The sequence below is a fragment of the Cibotium barometz genome, chromosome 24 (genome assembly GCF_041138505.1).
Source record: "Cibotium barometz isolate CiBa-2024 chromosome 24, ASM4113850v1, whole genome shotgun sequence".
Taxonomy (NCBI): Eukaryota; Viridiplantae; Streptophyta; class Polypodiopsida; order Cyatheales; family Cibotiaceae; genus Cibotium; species Cibotium barometz.
The window spans coordinates 29,622,087-29,641,596 of NC_141069.1; the positions used below are offsets into that span (position 1 = coordinate 29,622,087).

The following is a 19,510-nucleotide window of genomic DNA, read 5'->3' on the forward strand; positions in this document are numbered from 1 at the left end:
TAGGTCCGCCATTTGGTCTGAGCTACAGATGTTCCCAAGTGAGGAAAAAGTGAGCGCTCATACTGTTCTATAAAATCCTTCTTCACAGACTCACTTGCGTCTTGAAGGTGAGAAATCATCACGGATAAAACTAATTCCTGTTGCCAAGCCATGAAGGAGATTAAGAAGAAGGGAGATCGATGGAAGTAAGATTACTGTGAGCGATAAGTAAAAGTTACGACTTATATAAAGGAAGGAGTTAGTGTAACCTAGAAGCCAATGGTATCTTGCCACATTGAAGTTTTATCGTCTTTCCATGATTTGGGTTTGGCACATATTTCTATAGAAGGCATTAAAAACTTTGAGATGAGGAGATAAAAGAAGCTCGTAGGCTAAGTCACCTACTTTCTTTGATCCACAATAGCTGGGGGATAGCTACTTATACTCCCCTAGAGATAAAGAAATTCTTTTGGTCCGTAATCAAATGAAGACTATAACTGCTTCTTTGAATTCTCTGACTGTCCTCTTCTTATCTGTATATTGTCTCTGTCGATCCTGGGCAGCGTTTATATCTTTATGAATTGCCTGCATCTGTTGCTCTAAGTCGCCAAGCATTTGACTGGTCATCTCGACCCTAATCAATGGGTTGGACCTAGTTTAAGCAATCTTGTCCGAGAGACGGACCCTGATTAGATTGGTATGAAGGAATTGGTCTCTGAATTGGGTTCTAGACTTCCCTATGCCCTTTTCATGGTAGGAGTCGGACAGTCTTTTAACTGATGACCAAAACCTTGGCATCCAAAACACCGGTTCTCACTTCTGAACTCATTGTTTTGAATTCTTAAAACAGGTGGGCTCCTGATAAGGTAATCTGGGGAAAGTGTCTTCCTTTTTTAAACAGAATCTTTCTTTTATTTTAGAGAGGGAATAATTTTAAGATCAGAAAGGGAGATTCTTACTCCTGTATACCTCGAAGGTTGGGGGGAGGAATCTTACAAACTTCTACCCCACTTAAAAAGGTGCGAGATGTCCTCATCTCGCAAAGTAGAGGACAACTCTTTTTCTTAAGATCCAATTTATTCTGGGTTCCTTAGATTCTGGTCAACCCAACAGAATACTGGGATAAATATTCCTTATATAGAACTCATCATTAAATAATAATTCATTTAGATCATATCATTCATATCTTTAACACGATAATGGTCCATTAGACCGAAAAAATTTCCTTCTGAACATTACTCCACGGGAATTTTAGTTAAGCAAGTTCTCAAGTTGTCATCCCTTAACTTGATCTACCTTCTCAAGTATTAACAGTAGCAATTTGACAGCACAATCCACTAATCTCATAGTGATTTGCTGAAATCATTTTCATCATTTATCATTATAGGGACTCGTCCCAATCATCCACATTGTGGTTTCGCTCATGTATAATATTTCAACTAAATTTCAAAAATCATCATTTTTCAATCAGAATCCAAATCAATTCATCAATTCTCAAACAGAATTAAAAATCATATCAACCACATTCGAAATCATCATCTGGATAGCATTAACGCTTATAATTTTAAGTCTTAGATTTACTCGTATATACTGTCAGTAAAGAGCTGCAGTTATACTCTCGGTATATACGGGTAGTCATGATACTTGGAACTATAAGATAGATACCATCATGTCTAGGCCTCAAGCAAGTCAGGGTTCCATACAATTGCGGTACTTCCATCTGAAAATCCAATTACTAAATTACGAATTTTTCAGTTTGAATATCAAATTGTATGAATTATATCACACAATTACAACCTTTTTGAGTTTCTTGATAAATTTTTGACATATTTGGCTTCTTAGTTGATCTTTATTAGCCAATTGCTCTGATGATTGTATCCTGTGACGTCAAAATACTCTTCCAAGGCTTCCACCCATTTCTCCACAGCCTCACCCAGGTTCTCCCCTTCTCCTTTGAAGGGTCCTGGCTGAGACCTATGAAGAGCCTTGCGAACATCAAGGTCAAGCTCGTCATCTTCAGAGACAGGGTCTGGCTGACGACCACGGTTTCCTCGTCTCATGATTCTGCCAAAATTTATATATTATTAAATTTTTATTTTGATATTATTCACGAGATCCTAAGACTTAAGAGTTTGGAAAACAATTTCTTATACAAGACAAGATCTTAATGGAGATCTATGACATATATCCGATAACAATTTTTTTTTCTTTTTCAGCAGCAGATCGTTCGCCCATAAACAATCATTTATCCAATAGGAATTTTTTAACCGGAAAACGTTTCTTTATTTATATAAAAGTTGCAATATGTACATAGAGCAACTCGGCTCTGAGTTCAAAATCTCCTCGAAAGACATATAAGAGGACCGTACTGGGCCATAGTCATGCCCTGTTACATAAGTTCTCTAGCTGCGAAGGGAGCTATTATTTTCTCCTTAGGGATAAGTCGACTAAGGAGTCTATAAACTCGGCAAGCAAGTCTGAAATTTTGAGGCGTTGAAAGATATAGAATGACACCACGCGTCATTTTCAGCTTTATCAAAATCATGGCCAATGAGAGGTTCTGCCTCAGCATTGCACGCCGGTTGTAAGAGGCGTGGATATATAGCCCTGCAAACCACTTATGCTGTTGTCTCTCCACTAGGTTAGGAAAATATAATTCCTCGAAATGGCGTGCGAGTCTTGCTCGGCTTGTTCATGTTGAAGCGGAAGAGATGAGATGCTCGAAGGCAAATGCAATCATATCTTGAGACTGGGTGAGGTCGAGAATACCAGATAAATGGGAAACTTCCATCTATAAAAACAATTTCTTTGATTAAAATTTCTTCATTAAAGAAGCTTACGGAATGAAAATACATTATGAAAATGCTGTTTCTGAATTCTTATTACCAATTTCAGATAAGAATTTAATTATCTTTATTAGCTTTCCAAACCTGCTCTGATACCAACTGTGAGATTCCTATCCCCACCATGCGACGGATTCGTGGTACTAGCAGCGAAAGTAGCACTTCATGGGCAGGGCAGGGACCCACACTCGGGGCCTCATCCACGAATATCCGGACAAGAGACTAATCCGTCGGTTTTTCCAAAACCGAACCCGGAAAAACTTCCCTTACCCGGAAGCACGGGCGATTCCACCAGGATAACTCTTTACTCTAACGTAGTCAAGATCATTACGGATCAACTGATCTGACTGTACCTTTAACGGTACTTGGTCAATCAAGGAAGAAACTTGCACTTGGATCATTGGGATCAACACTTTTTTCCCCATCAAGAGGCACAGCTGTTGATTCCTATCCATAGAACAATTTCTATCTGGAATTTACTTCATCTATCGTAATAATAGAAATTAAATCTCGATTTACGAATCCATCAGTCCAGCCTAACCCATCCGATCCCATGGGCTAGCCAACCGCCCAACCACTGTAGTGATAGGATCCAATTAAGAATTTGGTTAGGTTTTGTCCCGGGTACCAAGGAAAAGAGTTCCAAGGCCCCCTAGCCGGAAGTTCATGCAAACATAAAACTAGTCACACCACTTACACACCCAATATGAAATTGCCTTTTTCTTAGCATCAACTAGCTTTAAAACAATCCTTTAATAAAACCATTATGTCACTGATGACAATCCTCAAGTCTCTGGTTGAATCCTTATTTCCAGTCATTCATTGGTATACTTATGGCATCATTGGCAACCAGAACGCTCACCACCTGTTCGTTCAGGGGCCTTTTCCATAGTTCCTAGCTCATAGTAACCGGCAATATATTCATATAATAGAATGGAATCTCCGTGGAAGATCAGCTAGATCAACCCACAGATCCATATAAAAGAGCCATGGACTCATCCGTTGTTGAGGACCAGCAAGATCAATCAATTAGATCCATGCCCGGTTTCAGAAAACAACTCTTACTCCTTGTTTCAATATCTTCCACGACGCACGTGTGAGTATCTTCGGCGACCTTGAGCCCGAGCACCGTATGGTCAGCACCCTCTAGGATCCTTCGCAGGTGACCTAGCGCTTCACTCATAGGCCGCTTCCTTGGTCCCTCATCCAACGTACCGGAAGCTCACCATTTAAATCGAACCGAGGCTGGTCAAGACCTCGATCGACCTTGCTACGCGAGACGTCCTCCATTGACTCTGCGTCAGCCGTTGCAACTTTATCAGTTCGGTCTTCATGACCTTAATCCTTAAGACGATCAAAATGCTTCTCCAACATTCTTGACATAAAACAGTCATTTACAAACAGTCACAAAATACAGTTTCTATAACAAACTCTTGTCTTTCCATATTATCCACTCTCGAACCACATTACTTATTCCACATTCCATTCAATGTGTACTCATTCTCATCCATTCACTCATATAGACTACACATTATCTCACATACACCTTCATATTCATTATTCTACATACATATCCATGTTCGTACGTCCACATCATACATCCAATTTCACATTCATACATACGCATCTACATGCATACATCCACATCCACATTCATACATCCATACCTCCATTTCCACATCCACACATCCACATTCATATTCATACATCCACATTCACATGCATACATCCGTTTTCACATCCTCATTCATACATCCACATTCACATACATACATCCACATCCGTATCTACATCCATACATCCACATCTACATACATACATCCATTTTCACATCCTCATTCATACATACACATACACATCCACATACATACACATCCGTATCTACATCCATACATCCACATCCACATCCACATTCACATTCATACATATACATCTACATGTATACATCCACATCACATTCATACAACCATATTACATCCATTCTCGTCCTAACACATCCCATATACATCTTAACACATCCTAACTCATCTTAACACATTCTATCACATCTCATACAAATCTTATCACATCTTTTCACATCTCATACACCTCTTATCACATCCTATCACTTTCCATACGCATCTTATCAAATCTTATCACATCTCATACACCTCTTATCACATCTTATCACATTTCATATCTTTTTTAAGAGAATTCTTATATTTGATATAAGATTTCTCTACACATTTATTTATGCATAAATTCAATTTAAGGAGACTAACACTTTCGAAATTAAAATCAATCTTTTATGCATCTTCTTATGCATAAATTCAATTTGGTAAGTATTACACTTTTAGAATAAAAGAATTTCTCTTATGCATCTAAGTTATGCATAAAATTCATTTATGATGAAAATCACACTTTTAGTGTAAAAAGAATATCTTTTTTTGCATACCTCTATGCATGAAATCCAATATGATAAAAGTAACACTCTTACAATAAAATAATCAACTTTTATGCATACCTCTATGCATGAAATTCAATTATGATAAAAGTCACACTTTTATAATAACATAATCAACTTTTATGCATACCTCTATGCATGAAATTCAATATAATAAAAGACACACTTTTATAATAAAATAATTAACTTTTATGCATACATTTATGCATGAAATTCAATTATGATAAAAGTCACACTTTTATAATAAAATAATCAACTTTTATGCATACCTCTATGCATGAAATTCAATATAATAAAAGACACACTTTTATAATAAAATAATCAACTTTTATGCATACCTTTATGCATGAAATTCAAATATAATAAAAGTAACACTTTTGATCTAAAAATTTATCCATTATGCATACTTCTATGCATGAAATAAAAATGATAAAAGTAATACTTTTGATATAAAAATTTATCCTTTATGCATACTTCTATGATAAAAATAACACTTTTGATATAAAAATTTATCCTTTATGCATACTTCTATGCATGAAAATAAAAATTGATAAAAATAACACTTTTGATATAAAAATTTATCCATTATGCATACTTCTATGCATGAAAATAAAAATGGTAAAAGTAACACTTTTGATATAAAAATTTATCCATTATGCATACTTCTATGCATGAAATAAAAATGATAAAAGTAACACTTTTGATATAAAAATTTATCCTTTATGCATACTTCTATGCATGAAAATAAAAATGATAAAAATAACACTTTTGATATAAAAATTTATCCTTTATGCATACTTCTATGCATGAAAATAAAAATTGATAAAAATAACACTTTTGATATAAAAATTTATCCATTATGCATACTTCTATGCATGAAAATAAAAATGATAAAAGTAACACATTTGATATAAAAATTTATCCATTATGCATACTTTTATGCATGAAAATAAAAATGGTAAAAGTAACACTTTTGATATAAAAATTTATCCATTATGCATACTTCTATGCATGAAAATAAAAATAATAAAAGTAACACTTTTGATATAAAAATTTATCCATTATGCATACTTCAATGCATGAAAATAAAAATGGTAAAAGTAACACTTTTGATATAAAAACTTATCCTTTATGCATAATATAAAAATTCAATTTCTCCATGATTATAATGAATTTCTTTCAATTAATCTAGGATGATAATTCCTAGAATATGGTAGGAAGTCCTCTTTTTATGCTTTGAATGAAATTATTTTATGCGTAATTTTTATAAAAATTTTGCCATAGCTCCACTACTATGACTGATAAATGTCAATTTTTCTAAGGGATAAAGCTTATCATTAAGGAAATAATTAAAATGATCTCTAATTGAATCATAATCCATAATGGATTGAATCATCAATATACATAAACTAAAAGCATAGAAAAAAGCCATTAATTTGGCCTCAAGCATAGCTTAATCTTGGGTTAAGGAAAAGCTTTATGAAAAGCTTCATTTGGATTGAGAATGGGTCATGAGTATGACCATTTCTTGAGTGAGAGAGAGAAATTACATAAAAACCATTCGAATTTAAACATAATTAGAAATTTATGTAATTCTTTACTATCATTAATTAATTAACTTCAATAGCATTCATCAAATTATGTAACCCTTCACTACTATTCACCAATTAACTTCAATAGCATTTAAAAAACCATACCAATTAAGCTTCTCAAGCTTGAGAGGGGTTGAGAAGAGAGAAACATTGAGAAATTATAGAAAATGATCAAAATTCACTAATTACCTTACAATTTGCTTGATTCTTTGTTTACGGTAGAGGCCCCCAACCAATCAATTGGTTAAGTATGTTGATGGAGCCACTAATGGGGATTAAAGAAAGAGGGAAGCTCCAAAAACTAGTGAATTATTAATGAATTCACAGTTCTTGGCTTAGGTGGAGTAGAGTAACGATGCATAAACACTATATATTTTTTTCAACAAGGGGAGGCTTCTATTTATAGGAAAAATTGAGCTCCTAACCAAACAAACTGACTCTAGAATTTTCCAACTCAGTTTGGTCAATTTTTGACCATTTTTAGGTCAGTTGAGTTAACTTTTTGTAACTAGACTTGAATTAGGAGAGAGGAGAGATGAAATATCTCAATTTTTATGAGTTTAAAACTCATTCAAGCATGTGAAATATGCACCTCCTTTAAAGAACTCCCCTTCCTTACATATGTGTCAAAATAGCATCATTATACCCAAAATATCTCATATTTTTAATATTGCTCATAGTTTTTTACTAATAAACCTTATACATTTTCAACTCTTCATCTTATGTGAAATATGCACCTCCTTTAAAGAACTCCCCTTCCTTACATAGTGTCAATATGAAATCATTATACCCAAAATATCTCATATTTTTAATATTGCTCATAGTTTTTTACTAATAAACCTTGTACATTTTCAACTCTTCATCTTATGTGAAATATGCACCTCCTTTAAAGAACTCCCCTTCCTTACATAGTGTCAATATGAAATCATTATACCCAAAATATCTCTTATTTTTAATATTGCTCATAGTTTTTTACTAATAAACCTTGTACATTTTCAACTCTTCATCTTATGTGAGCATTTACTCATTTTTGGGTATCTTCTTTTACAAAATTGGATTTATCTCCTCCCTACACATGGATTGATGCTATTGGTCCATAGGAACCTTAATTGGACCATAATCCAAAAATTTCTGAAAATCTGACCCTTAGGCTAAGGTCCTTTATACCCATTTCCAATTAATTCCAATTGCACATTGAAAAGTTCTTTTTGAATTTCTGTTTCAGGGGAACTTATTTTAATAAGATGAGATAATTTTCTATCCAAAAATATTAAAAATCTGAATATTCTCTCTCTAGAATATTTTCTCTCTCTAAGATAAAATAGTTAGAAACAAGTCTTTTATATTTCTGAAGAGGGATTGATTACAGGGGAAGATGCTGGACATTTTGAGAGGCTGGGGAGGAATCTTACAATAGGTACTATCGTTTTCCAAGATCTATTTAATATTCATGGTTGAATTGTAGACCCTCTATTTTGAGAAGAACAAGCAACATCATCTCTAATTATCGAGCTGTTAGAGAGCACTGGTGTTTTACGGTATATATAGAAACTTTTTTTTTATGTAGCTTTTATGTTTTGTTTGATTAATTTATATTTTTATTGAAACATTCTTTTTGCAATAGGGAATATCTTTACTTTTTAGAACCCAGATTATTATTAGGTTTGTATGGTCAAGACAGTTACGATGAGAGCTTTGGACTCCTTGGAGTTTACAATCTATGATTACGGAAGGTTGCAGATCAACTTCATGTACGTGTAATGTTTGTGGATTATGAAAAGTCTGATAAGTTAGATTTTCGGTGCATAGACACTGGACAATACATAATTTTTTGGTTTGCTGTTTACAAGCCTATTCAAATGCCGTTCGCCTCAAATATTGATCCACCAAATGAGTTTTATAAGCTTTTATCCTTATCCTACTTTTTTTCAACAAGAATTATATCTTCAATGCTAATGTTTTTTTCTGGCATACATTTTGCCAGATGGAGGCACAGGGTATAGGCTACCAAGGAAAGATAATCCAATTATCCGAAGATTGTTTTGAAGCCGTGTTTAGGTGTGTTAAGATTGCCATCATCTTATGGGTTTGTAATGCTAGATGTATATTTATATGTCATCATCTTATGGGTTTGTAATGCTAGATGTATATTTATATGCCAAGTTTGGTGCTTTAAAAGCTTCTATATGGATATATATAGCAATCATGATGTGTTTATATATAAGGTTGGCAAGTTGAAGACGAAGTATACATATATGTATGAGTGTGAATAATATCTATGGATATTATAGGTGTGTACACATACACGAATACATATTTACATGTGTGTATGTGACATGCACACATGCATTCATAGGTGCACAACACATACACATATGAATGCACACATGCATTCATAGGTGCACACATGCATCATCTTATGGGTTTGTAATGCTAGATGTATATTTATATGCCAAGTTTGGTGCTTTAAAAGCTTCTATATGGATATATATAGCAATCATGATGTGTTTATATATAAGGTTGGCAAGTTGAAGACGAAGTATACATATATGTATGAGTGTGAATAATATCTATGGATATTATAGGTGTGTACACATACACGAATACATATTTACATGTGTGTATGTGACATGCACACATGCATTCATAGGTGCACAACATATACACATATCTTCCAGTTGTAGTATGTATGGTTTCAATGGATTACACGTACACGTACACATACATACATACGTACATACATCTTTATGCGTGTTTGTGTGTAACTCGATGTGCCGAGTTTTTAGAAAGAAAGGAAAGGTGATTTTACACATATTTCTTTTGCCTGTAACTACATGAAAAATGCTTCCTTGAAAATGCAAAATGCTTCCTGCCCGTCGAAAACGGGTCGCGACACTAGTTCTTCTGAAGGCGGCACAACCGCTCCAGCAAGAAACTAATCCCATATCTACTATCATGTGGCAGGTGTGAGAGCTCTTCTCTAATTACATGCCAAATGGCAACAGTGTATAGCCAGCGCGCAGGTGCGCCGGGTGAAGTACTAGTATATTTTATTTTGCATGAGAGCACGCGTGTGTCGAGAGCTGAATTGTGGGGAAGCGAGGTTGAACAACGTGTAGAAGAGCTTAATCGAGAGCTGCTACCGGTACCACACACAAAAGAAGACGACTTTTTGAAGTAGCGCTTACAAAAAAACGAACCAAGGCGCATACAGGCTTTTAGCGCACAGATTTACAAGGGATACGGGTGTCTGTGAGTGCACAGCAAGATCTAGTACAGGTCGAGCTTACACAACAAGGCTTGGATCACCTTGCGATCTACTGCTGCAAGTTTGAGGGAACTCTATGCAAGATGAAACAGGGGTTTACAAGAGTGATCACGAGTCTAGGGAATGAGTGGGCATCAAACACCAAAGAGCGCTAGGGAAGATACTAGCCAATCCATCACATGAAGCATAAAACAAAGCTAACAGTGCAAGCTGAGCTACATCTATATCACTGTGCAGGTTCTAGTGGGGAGGAGATAGCGCTCCTGGACTCTGGAGAGGTCGTCATACCGGTGTGGAAGGGGGATCAAAGGGTTGGAGTGTACTAGAGTTAATAAGCATGCCATATGCATGTGACAAAGGAGAATGAGTGAAGTAGTTAGCTTGATATGGAGAGGCTGGCTTGATATGCTCTTCTAGACCCTAAAAATGTGGGATAAAAGTTAGTCAAGACAAGACCTTGGGAGCTCTTATGCATAGAGCTTATGAATAAGAGTTAATGCATCCTTATCCATAGAGCTCTTGATGATAAGCATATAGAGTTGTTATGCATAGAACTTGTGCATAAGGAAACCCACTGGATGTAGAGTTCTTGATGTGGATGTAGAGTTCTTGATGAGCATATAGAGCTGTTATGCATTCAACTTATGCAAAAGGAAAGATACAAATTTTTAGAGAAACCCAATGGACGTCAAGGGTGCCATATTCATGCAATAAGGGAAATGAAGAGCGGACTTGTGTAGAAGCCATATTAATTTGGAGAAGTACTCTTCCAAACCTAAAAAATGCACAAAAAAAACTTTGTCCAAATAAGAGTTTATGCATGCATAAGAGATCTATATGCATATAAGGAGCTTTTGCATAGCCAATGAGGTGATAGCTTAAGTGGTAGAGGTGTTTGTCTAGGACTAGGAAGTATTGGATTCTTTTAAAAAATTTGTGCGACTAATTCCTAGTTGATGAGAGTACTCCTCTCAGGGCCCGCATGTCCTTTTACAAACACCACACCCTACACACACCCGTGGACAACATTACAAGGCATCATTCGAGGTAATCAGCAGGGTTTGAACCCATAACCTCAGGCATATCAACCAAACACCTTACCAACCCGATGATTGGAAGTCTTGGATTCAAAACCTCACATGGTGCTTCCTCGACGACGTTGCTTACGTGCAGGTTAATAGTCGAGGAAAAAAAGGAGGCAAGCACATAAGTTCTATGCATAAGAGCTTATGATAAGAGGACTTAGGCTTGGTTTATATGAGGGTGGAGTCAATGTTTTGAATTCGAGGTGGAAAGCTCCCCTTATGAATCCACCACTTATACATAAAGCTCTATCTTTTTTTTTTAATGCAAAGAAATAGCTGTTGCCTAGAAGGAAAACTGCACTCTGACAGTGGATTATTGCAGGCAGAGAGCTGTGGAGAATATTGAATAGGAAACTACTAGTTAGGGCATAACCAGCAAGTGGAGCCAGGGGAACCCTTACTGTCCCAAGTGCAAAACCCATAAGGAATCTATGAGGCATGCCTTTTGGGAGTGCAAGGAGGTGTACCCTGTGTGGGCAGCAGTCAGCAGAATCCTCAATGACTGTGGAGTGCTTGACAAGGTCAACTGGAAGCAAGCAGTCATTGGATGCAAGGCCATATATCAAGTGTGGCAAACACTGAGAGGCTTGATACTAAGCAGGATATGGGAATCTAGGGTCTTGTATTAGCAAGGACTAGGGAGAGAGGGAAGATTAAAGCTACTGTGGATCTACTGCTTAGGAAAGTCCATAAGCTCCAGTGTTCACCTTAGGGTGCTGTATCTTTTTTGATACATAAAGCTCTATCTTACCGGAAGGCTAAAGGGGTTTATATATATATAAATCTATTTTGGGGGGCGGGCCGGGGACCCCTTAAATTTTGAAGGTCATATGAATTAATAATGCCTCTCGCTTCGTGAGAAATCAAAGGTAAATAGGGATTTCTATGCATAAGAGCTCACACAAGTGTTTTTTTTTTTGAGGGCTTTGATATTTTGAAGGTTATATGAATTAATGCCCGCGTTTTCCAGAGTCTCGATTCGATTTCACACTAAACCGCAAGCCGTGGCCGCTGGCTATGGCATTTGGTGTCGTCTTCTACCCCCCACCCCTCAAGGCGAAAATATGCTCTCGCAGAGTCAATTCATGAAACTGGCTTCTTTCCTGTGTTTTTTTCCAGGTATGATTTGGTTGCTCTTTTTCTGACTGATTAGAATTTTCACAGGCTTTTACTTCTTTCTGATCCGGATTTTTGGCTTTGCTAACTAGGGTAGAGACAAAAAATCTAGGCCTTTGCTGCCCTTATTAGGGCTTCTACGCGACTCCTTTGCTGCTTTTTGAAGTCCATAAGGCAGTGATTTGTTTTTGGTATGCAATCCTGGGCTTTTGTGCTCCTTGAGTAGGTTACGCCGCTGCCGGATTAGGGTTATTATAGTTTTTTCTTCTATTTGATTTTACAGATGCTTTTTTAGCCTTTTTTTCCCCTTTTACTGCTTGCAGCTCTTGTGCTACTTAATTAGGGCTTGCGCAGGCCTGCAAGCACAATTTAGGGCTTTTGTGCTGTTTAACTAGATTTTCTTCTTCCTGTTGTTTATGCTGTTTTCTTGGGGCTAACTGAGGGATCATTTCACCCTTTGCATCATTAGGATTTATAATTCAGAATTTCTTCTGCGGGCGTGGAAAAAATGACACTGGTGCTGTCTGATTAGTTTTTCTGCAGGCCTCCTTTCACCTTCTGTGGCAGTAGGGTTTACCATCTTTTTGGAACTATGAAGGGCAGGGCAAGGCCTCCATCTAGCCCGGAGTCAGAGGAATCTTGGACAGTTGATTGTCCTTGTGGTGTCAATTTTGATGATGGTGAAGAGATGGTGGATTGCGATGAGTGTGGGGTCTGGGTACACACAAGCTGTTGCCGAATTCTCAAGGGTCACACTTCATATGTCTGTGACAAGTGCAAGTTCAAGAAGAAGAAAGAATCTGAAGAGTCTGAGGTGGCACAGCTATTGGTGGAACTTCCCAGCAAGACACCCCCTCTAGAAGAGAAGGTCTTCTCTTTACGAACTGAGCTCTCCATAGAAGAGCGTGCTCACGTGCAGGGTATACCTGGTGGCGACCCCAGTTTCTTTGTGGGTGTTTCACCAGTGTTCTCACGCCAGCTTTGGCAGTACACTGGCTATGTCCCAAAGGTGTTTCAGTCCAATTACAAAGAGTTGCCTGAATGGTCAGAGGACAAATTGGGTGCTTGCGCTTTGTTTGGAGATGGTGCAGAGAATAAATCAGACAGCCCGGTTCTCGAGTTCACTAGAAGAGAGCACCAACTTGAAGAGGGGAAACCTTTGGATGCAGACATGCAGCTCTCAATGGAAGCACAGGCAGACAAATACCATTTATCCAAGGAAAAACATAGCAAGCGTGAGTTAAGAAAGGAGTCCAAGCATAGGCACAGATTGCAGCAGGATGACAGTACTAAAGGCCATCACCACAGCAAGCGTCGGAGGGATGAAAGTGGGAAGAAAGATATTGCAAGTAAGAAAAGGTCAAAGAATCCTATGGCTGACAATTACCATGGAGGGGCCAGAAGGGCTTCAGATGAGGCTGTAATTTCTCTTAAATCTTCTCGAACTGCACCAAAGAATCCCAAAGCATTGAGGAAACTTGCTGTCCAGAACTTCATGGATGATGTAGATGTGGATACAAGGACCGTCACCAATAATGGCTCCAAGGTGGATGTTCCGGGGGGACATGGACCTGAGAGTCTTGGTAGTGTTTCTCATCTGGGACCTATATTACAAGATATGGTCAAATTTGAATGGAGTATTTTACCTTTATGTCAGGATATGACTTAAAAAATTTGTATGGAGTATTTGTTGAGTGCCTGCATCCGTCTGGTCCCACAGCAATATTCCAGGCATTCCCAGCAGTTTGGATCAGCCCATCCAGTATTTAGAAGCTTTGCAGTAGGTGCGTGCAAATGTAGTGGATATTCATGGCAACTTTTATGCATACCCAAGCCTTGTATGCATAGGACTAGGATCATTGGATCTCGAGCAGTTTGTCTTATGATGAGACCATCTTTGCAAGGTAGTGCAGTGCTATTTAGCTCCTGATGTACCATCCTTGGTGCTCAGTCAAAGGCTTTTGCTTGCATGTAGCCCATCTGTAGCTTTCAAGTCCGAAGGTTGTTTTACTGCAGTGCTATGTTTACATTCTTAATATGTTTATATTGCTAACTGGGCTGTTATGACTTTCATAGGCTTCACCATTGGAGAGGCTGGATTTGTAACCGAGACCTTACTTGGCCTTGAGCATTCGAAGCCTTTGGAAAGCTCGAAAATTGCACATAGAGATGCACTTGCGGTCAGTAGTCATGAGGAGAGGGAGGGGTCAAATGGTATTCTTGGCTCACCACCCCCAATCTTACAGTCTGTGGCTGATAATATAATCCATCATGAAACACATTTTTACCGGAGAGAGGAGGGCTCTGCTGGTGCCAAGGTTGTTAGTAAGATTGATTCGAGTGTGGATGGAGATGTTGTATTAAAATTGAAGGAGCAGTTAAGTGATGGTGGCAATACTGATGTGAAAAGCACAGTGGTAGGATATTCACATAGCTTGTTGGGAGATTCAAAAGAAGCTTCACAAAGAGTACGATTAAACATCCTTGTAAGCACAAAGGACCACTTTGAGATGACAGATGAGCAATTCAATTCAAGCTCAGGCAATGGGAAGGATTCTCAGGTATTAAAATTCTCTACTAACCTGTTCTTATTTATAGGAATATTGCAACTAAATAGATGAATGTTGCTGTCCCTTTTCAATGATAAAATTTATGGATGCTGCACACTCTTAGAGGGTACTTTACACTGGCTTTTTTTGGGCTGAAAACCAAGGGGGCCTTCTGATGCATTCTGTGACACAACTGATGTGTATGCTGACGTCTGGCAGCACTATGCTTGCCCTGCAAACTTTTTACTGCAGCGCTTTTGTCTCAGCTGATTGGTTGGTACAGCGGTTAAAGCCGCACCTTCTTCTTGCTGAAATTACGGGTTGAATTCTTCACGGGCCCACTCATATCAACTTTTAGAGACCACACAAGTAATCCAACTCCTTTGCCAGATGCATCTGAAAACCGCCAAGTGTTATGATCTTGACAAAAATAGTTGAGGCTACATAATGTGTTGGACATTAGAGTTGTCCAATCCATGGCAGGCTTTTGACTGAGAAATTTATGATAGGTGAGTAAAACGAGGCACAGCTAATGTGGGCATGCTGGCATATCTAGCACCTGGAAGTGCAAGGATATTGGAACTTGTGTCCCCACTGCTCGTTTGCACCTTGCTTCGCACTCTTTCGATCTGCCCCATGCCATCATGCTCCCACCACATTACCCATGGTCATGTTTTCACATGGTTGCATGTGAATCTCCTAGCCAAAGCAAAGTACTCCTCTCGCTAGACAGGATTAGTCATGAGGAGTGGAGTTCGGCCCTTAAAAGGAGCATGAACATCAGCAATTAATGCAGAGTTTCCAACTACTGCAGATTCCTGCAGTTAGGAGAGGTGTACAGAAGCTTTCTGATTCGTTCATAGCCCTACATCAAGCACAAGCACTTAAGATAGGATTTGTGTGCCTGATGCATGTATTTTTAAACAAACCTCAGTGAAGTCCAGAAAGTATGATATAGGCTGCTTTTTGATGCCTTCTTTAGAGTCAACTTGACGTTAAGAGTTGCCCAACTATTCCGCAGGAACATCTTCCAACATCATTCCAACAGTATAATCAGGGCATGTCTGTGCAGCTAGGGAAGTATCATAAGGGTGAGGAGGTCACTGTTCCCTCAAGACAGCAGAGTAAGCAATTGGAAGTGCTTGGCCTTGGCATGGCCAAACAGCCAGAGCAAAGCTATGTGAGAGCTGTCAAAAGCACTTATGAAAGGCATGATCTACTAGCAAATGCATCAGATGACGAACATGCACGGTCTTACGGTGGTCAATTGAATGATGAGCTGTATGCTGAAGACTCATTGCACTTCTCAACTGTTCGATCTGAGGAGCAGTTCTTGCAGGATGAGGTTCTCAATGCTAAGCATCAAGAGGTCCCACTACTGACTCTGCCTTCACCGGTGTCACAAGCGCTCCTGCAAGAAGCTAATGCCGCATCTCGGGTTGCTGCTTCTGTTTCTGCAGGTGTAAAAGGACACTCATATCTTATGGCTGATGATAGCATGAAGTCTAGTCCTTTGTCTGCTCAGACAGGAGCTTCCAAGTCAGCAGATTTGTCTTCCCCAACATTGTCTGGTCCTGGAATTGATTCAAAGCAACATGGATTCACCAAGGTGGATTCTGTATCACCACCTTCTGAAAAGACCCCCAACGTGGGGCTCGCTCAACCAGCCCTTTCATCTAAGGCTTCCATAGGATCATCTGCCATATCCAATAACAGGGTTTATACTTCTTTGGTGTCAAAAGGGGGGAACCCCCCAGCCAGTTCACATGTAAAAAGCCACAGCTCATCAAAACATAGGTCCAGAATACTTGATACAAAGAAGGCTGATGCTACCAAGATTTCTGGAACAGTCACGCCCGAGGGTCCTAATGAAACAGTGGCTTTTTCCTCATGCAAAGACTCTAAAGAACTTGCAAAGACTTCAGAAAGTAAAGTGGCAGGTACTGGGAAGAGTTTAGCTGGCAGGGTTGTATTTCATTCAAAAGCACAAGCCTCACATACGTCAGCAGCCAAGCACACTAGTCAGCTCCCCTCCAAGCAAGACTCTGGTGTGCTCGTGACCACGCCAGAGCAAAGCTTGCCCCCAAGCAAACATTTAGCAAGGCCAGTTTCAACTAGCACGCCTCACAAATCAGATAAACTAGGGATAGTGTCCGGATCAAAAAACATGACTGTGCTTTCATCTCCATATCATTCGAGTACGTCGGATCGACATTTACCAGGGACGGATTTCACCCCTCCAGTATTAAACGATGAAGAGGTAAGATGAAAATTTTTGCAAGAGCTGGCGAAATCTCTGTAGAGTATGGGTGATTTCTCATGCGGTGTTGGTTTCCGTCTTTGTACACAGCTTGCCTTGTTGCTTCATCAGGAGCTCAATAGCTCTCCTCGCGTTGCTCGTGTGGCCAGGGTTAGACAGAGTGGAGCAGGTCCCCATCCACTTTCTGCTAAGCGGCCTGCTGTGGTTTCTACACCAGTTTCTCTGAGTGCTAGCCAGAAGGATCATCATCTGGTAGGAAAGATTTTGATTGTTTCTTTTTGGTCAGCTTGGCCTATGTTTGTCCTATCATGTAGTGACTGCCTGCAGTAGGTCAGAGTGCTAATCAAAGTATGGCTTCCTCTGTGTTTCTCAGATATTCAGGAGGAAGAACAGAGATGAATTGCAAGGAGAAGTCTCTCGTGGGGCTGATGATGCACTCAAAGCTGAGGTGCTGGGAGGAGTGGTTAAACAAGATGACAGCAGTCTGCCACATGTTGGGAGTAGAAAGGATAAAGATACAGCAGACGCTTGCATGACACAAAAGTTGTCTTCGTCTATGACAGCTACTGAGATCAGGCATCTCTCCCCAGGGTCAGGAGTTGCTACTGAAGGTCAGTCCTACAGTGACCTATCAGGTGCAAATGATCCGATTGATGGAGAGAGAAGAAGCTCAGCTGATAATATCCTCACACTTCCAGGCATCTCTAAGAAACCTTGTGCTTGTTAGCTTGTCTTGCAGTTAACGAGGGCATATATTCAGACAGAAATGCTTGTTTTGCAGGTCTTATAGAGGAGATTCTTAATGAGAAGGGTCACAATGCCTCCTATGATTACATCTGTGAGGAAGTTCTTCCTGTATGTTCTCACTCTCACCATCTTCTTGTTTGCATGCTTGCAACTGTGCCGTTCTGGTTTTGTTAGAGAAGCTTTGCTTGGGCTTCTGATCTTTGATATCCAGGGTCCCTTTTTGCAGCATTGGTCCAAGCTTCGGAAGCATAACGGTGAGCGCTATGCCTACACAAGTCACCGGCAGGCTGTGCTGGATTGTTTGCGAAATCGTTCAGCTTGGTCCCATCTTATTGACAGGGGGCCAAAGGTAGGAACCACTAGATAGAGCCCACAAATCTCTTGTTGCTACTGGGCAGAATGATCCCTAAACTAATGCAATTTTACTTCTGTACAGACCAATCTGGGAAGGAAACGAAAACGACCAGAGTCTGTTGTAGCTGCAGAGTCGGAAAATGCAGAACAAACTGCTCTCTTGCATGATGATGGAGGAGAGGATCACAGGTCTGGGAAAGCTATTAAAGAAGCAGAGGTGGATGGAAGTGAAAACTGGCCACTCTCTGATAGCAATAAGGATGTTGATTTGAGTCTTCCAGAGGAGGTACCTAAAGGAAAGCGCAAAGCTAGACGTGGAAGGCGGTTGGCTGTGCAGGCGAAGGCATATGGAGCAAGAGGCCATCATGCTAGGGATGAGAGGATAGTAGAAGATGATCTTGAACGTGTGTTCTCTCCCTTAAGTGAGGAAGCTGCAAGCACCAGTAGTGAAGAAGAGGAGATTGTTGTCCACCGTGGTGGTGGCCGCCATATCAGCAGACGCCAAGGAAGCAGCGTGGACAGCAAGGAAGATGACGATACAGATCTCTAGTTCCATAGATCTGTTGTCGATCGTTGCAGTAATGTAGGTGGCTGTATACTATATAGCTTTGTGACCGCTTAGTTTTAAAGCTCTCTTGTATACTAAATTGCATCAGATAGTCATTTTATAGAATGTAGGAGTGATTGTAAAAGTATGTATATTTACACATCTGACAATTTTTTTTTCTTTGGTTGAGTTGAATATTTTATATATTTAATTGTTGGGGACTCACGCAGGGGATTGCAACACATCAACAAATTCTTATTTCAGGACAACACAATGTACTAGGATGACTTATCACATGGGCTTCATTTTTCCTTGTCACTAAACGAGTGGATATAAAGTTAACAACGGCAGGTGGGGCTGTCATTTTATTTTTTGTGACTTCAAAAAGTAGATACGAATGTTCAACAACCTGACGAGTGTAGATGTGTCCCCCCCCCCCCCCCCCCAAAAAAAAAAAAAAACCAAATTATAATGTGTTTCCTTTTGTTCATGTATAGAGTACTAAATTTTTGTATAGAGCACCATTTTGGAGTCCAAATGGAAGGATTCTTGAACAGCAGTAAACTTAGGAAGTTTTATAGACCTCTCTCCTATGAGCAGCTTGAAGCCATCCGCCTAGTTGAGGACATCAAAAAGAAAGAAATAATAAGGAAGAAAGAGGCCCGACGAGAAGCCAAAGTTCGTGAGGAGAAAACTAGATTGAGGAGAGGTATTCTACCTGTCAAAG

General features: G+C 39.2%; 1 protein-coding gene across 5 annotated transcripts; it reads left to right on the forward strand.

Annotated features, from left to right (window-relative positions):
- The first annotated feature begins 12,075 nt into the window (after positions 1-12,075).
- On the forward strand, positions 12,076-19,058 carry LOC147625153 (uncharacterized). 5 transcript variants are annotated; one of them, XM_086818411.1, is made up of 10 exons: positions 12,130-12,329; positions 12,419-12,517; positions 12,859-13,909; positions 14,403-14,887; positions 15,897-17,135; positions 17,226-17,387; positions 17,509-17,833; positions 17,917-17,990; positions 18,109-18,231; positions 18,319-19,058. In XM_086818411.1, exons 3-10 carry the CDS (start codon positions 12,919-12,921, stop codon positions 18,784-18,786), a joined length of 3,867 nt encoding a protein of 1,288 aa, XP_086674537.1. In that variant the 5' UTR covers positions 12,130-12,329; positions 12,419-12,517; positions 12,859-12,918; the 3' UTR covers positions 18,787-19,058. The 5 variants fall into 5 exon arrangements, with proteins under 5 accessions (XP_086674534.1, XP_086674535.1, XP_086674539.1 ...); XM_086818412.1 differs by having other exon boundaries at positions 12,280-12,329; positions 12,870-13,909; XM_086818408.1 differs by lacking the exon at positions 12,419-12,517 and having other exon boundaries at positions 12,076-12,329.
- The last annotated feature ends 452 nt before the right edge of the window (positions 19,059-19,510 follow it).

Excerpts from the sequence above, each read along its gene's own strand:
- LOC147625153 (XM_086818408.1), top strand. The coding sequence starts at position 12,919 with ATGAAGGGCAGGGCAAGGCCTCCATCTAGCCCGGAGTCAGAGGAATCT. Across the intron at positions 17,388-17,508 it reads GCCAGAAGGATCATCATCTG|ATATTCAGGAGGAAGAACAG; the intron begins GTAGGAAAGATT and ends TGTGTTTCTCAG. Across the intron at positions 18,232-18,318 it reads TTATTGACAGGGGGCCAAAG|ACCAATCTGGGAAGGAAACG; the intron begins GTAGGAACCACT and ends ACTTCTGTACAG.